Below are 2,972 nucleotides of genomic sequence, written 5' to 3'. Positions count from 1 at the left end.
AAACTATTTTCCAGGGGTTAAATTTAGGGGTTAAAGTCTTACCAAACAAACCCTTTATATTGAACTCTGCTACACTGCAAAAAAACAAGTCATTCTCCTCCTTCCCTCTATTAATGTACTTCTCCACATAAATCGAATCACCCGACCTAAAAAACACATCCTGCCGAAACCAGTCCTTTCAAGACCTATCAGAAAAAGCGGATAAAAAAGGAACCCGGCCGATGAAAACTCTTCGTTCTTATTACTTCGGATCCCATTAGAATGCACGGCCATGGCACTAGCGTAACAAAAAGAATTACCTTGCTAGGATCGTCCATTAAGAGTTGTCAATTATTATTACAGTTAAAACATACATTCTAGCAACTAACTTTGGCACCAACTAAATGAAATTTCTACATAGTGGACAAGCTATACCAAAATTAGACCTGCACCAAACTAATTTATACATAATGCAAATTTCAGAGCACAATGAATTTTCTCGATTTATATATATAATTAATTAAGGGACATAATTAGTAGTTGCCAAATTAAAAAAAAATAATAGTACCCTTCCATTTAACCATATCTTTGCGGTGCGCTCGCTGGTCCAGCATAATTAAGGTTGTGTTGCTTTCCCAGCTCAGATTCCTCGTTTATCACGTGCACGCTTCCCGAGCTATTAAACGGTACTTTTCTTTTACAAAAAATTTCTATACAAAATTAAGTTGCTTTAGAAAAATCTTATTGATCCGTTTTATGTGTTTGGGGAGAGAGTTTCCCAACTTCCACTCACGATTCGTTTTATGCGACTCACGAACACAGCAGCCTAAAACTATAAATAGACGTCGCCTGGGAGCATCTTGATGTAGATCGACTCAAATAGTTTCGGGCTCTCACCTCCCTTGAACAGTTGTTGGAAGTGTAAGACTGACATGGCCAACGATCCAAAGCTAGCATTTATGGATAATCATTATTAGTAGCAGTAATAACATGAATTTCTTAATTTGGTGCAGGTCCTCTGAATCGTTGATCCAAGCTCGAAGATGGCGGCACCAATGGGGGACGGAGGCGACCTGGTGATGCTGATGGAGGTATCCCAGCTGAAGAAGCTGGCCCTCCTGCTGAGGAACAACGAGGAGGCCCAGATCACGCAGGCGGTCAAGTCCCAGAACGAGCGCGTCAAGTACCTCCACAGCGTCAACCACGCGTACAACCACGCCGTCGACCTCCTCGACGACGGCTCGGCCACCAGGGACAAGTACGCCGCCGCCGCGGCGGGCGGCGGCGGCGAGGCCAAGGCCAGCATCGCGGAGGACGTCCTGGAGTACGTCAAGTACGGCCTGAACATGAGCATGCAGAACGTCCGCAACTGCTGCCTGCGCGTGGACTGCATCGGAAAGATCAGGGCGCACTACGACTCCCTCGTCGCCGACCTCGCCGGCCTCCACGCCGACGACGTCGCCAACCTCCGGCGGCTGGCCAAGGACACGGCCATGTTCAAGGAGTGCATGTTCGAGCACTGCAACAAGCTCCGGAGCGGCTCCGCCCGCGCCATGTCAAAGGCGTTCTCCATGATGCTCAAGCAGGAGGGCATCAAGTTCCCCGACCTTGTCAAACGGTAAGAAATTATTGCTAATTAATTACCATACATATATATAGCAGTTCGATCTCCTCTTCTTCTTGAATTAGTTGTACTCTTTGATTATCGGATGTGATCGGATCGATGTGAAGACACAAGAACAAGTTGGGATTCGAGGGCGAGTTCGAGCATCTGACGGACGCGCAGAAGCTAGAGGTGTACAACAGCATCATCGAGGAGTCCGGCAGGGCCAAGATGCCAGTGAAGGAGATGGTCTCGACGGCGGCGGGGGTGGCGGTGCTCCTGGCGACGGCGGGCCTCATGGTGTGGGACATCTTCACGGCGGAGCACACCGTCGAGGCGGTGCTCCGCAACAGCCTGAACGCGCTGGCGGAGGTGGGCGCCTTCGCGGTGCAGGTGGTGGTGGAGGGCGCGGTGACGGAGGCGGTCGCGGACCTCGAGCTCGGCGTCTTTGTCGTGTCGATGGCCGGGTTCGTCGCCGGCGCCGTTGCCGGCCTCCTGTTCGTCGCCGTCGCCGGCGTGCTGGTGGACCTCATCATGGGAACCGGGGGCAATGTGGCGCCTCCGGTGACTGATCTCAAGTTCCATACTGCCACCATGCCCGATGGCATGCAGCTTGCCTACATCATTTCTCACAGGGGCTAGGCAAATCGTTGCAAGTTAATCATTTAATTTTCTTTAAAAATTGCATGAGTATGTAGTTCCTGTCAACTGTCAGCGTGCGCAACCGGCTAAATAATGTCGGGTAATGGACTTATAATAAAATGAATAAATGCCGATCGACAAGGCAAGATTTGGTATCCATGTCTATAAAGGTGCTCAATTGGTATTCAAATCAGCCTATCATCCACATGCTAGAGGACATATTGAAAGAGTAAATCAGATCTTATGCTCAGAGCTTGCACATTTATGTATGGATCAGCATAGGAGATTTGTTTGCCATTCGCCGAGTTCACCTATAATAATAGCTATCAATTTAGGAATGGCACCTTATAAAGATTTATATGGAAAAATGTGTAGCTAAGACGCCTTAAAGTTGGACCAAAGTTGGCGAGAAACAACTCAGGACTATGCTGAGAGTGAACATAAGGAATATTCGGTTAATATAAGACAGGACGTGAGTTTTGAAATTGGAGATTGTATATCTCATGTCACTAATGAAAGGAGTGCATATATTTCAGATGAAGGCTATGTTAGCACCAACATACAACGACCCATATAAGATCCAAGATCGACGAGGAAAAGTCGCATACAAATTGGAGTTACCAGATGAACTAATAAATCTACATCTAGTTTTTCATGAATCGCAACTCAGAATGTAATAGACCCAAAAATTTTAAAAGTTTAAATACATGTTATAATCAGTGAAATGACTTCCTCTGTCTTTTAATAT

The 2,972-nt window shown here is 46.9% G+C and overlaps 1 protein-coding gene across 1 annotated transcript; it reads left to right on the top strand.

Annotated features, from left to right (window-relative positions):
• Window positions 1–844: 844 nt before the first annotated feature.
• On the top strand, window positions 845–2,387 carry LOC4335443 (uncharacterized). Its single transcript, XM_015779096.3, has 3 exons — window positions 845–900; window positions 993–1,597; window positions 1,711–2,387. The coding sequence occupies exons 2-3, from the start codon at window positions 1,023–1,025 to the stop codon at window positions 2,222–2,224; spliced, it is 1,089 nt and encodes a 362-aa protein (XP_015634582.1). The 5' UTR covers window positions 845–900; window positions 993–1,022; the 3' UTR covers window positions 2,225–2,387.
• Window positions 2,388–2,972: the final 585 nt, after the last annotated feature.

The sequence above is a fragment of the Oryza sativa genome, chromosome 4, assembly GCF_034140825.1.
Source record: "Oryza sativa Japonica Group chromosome 4, ASM3414082v1".
Lineage (NCBI taxonomy): Eukaryota > Viridiplantae > Streptophyta > Magnoliopsida > Poales > Poaceae > Oryza > Oryza sativa.
Note: the sequence above shows the minus strand (reverse complement) of the source record. Positions and strands in the feature narration are given on the sequence as shown.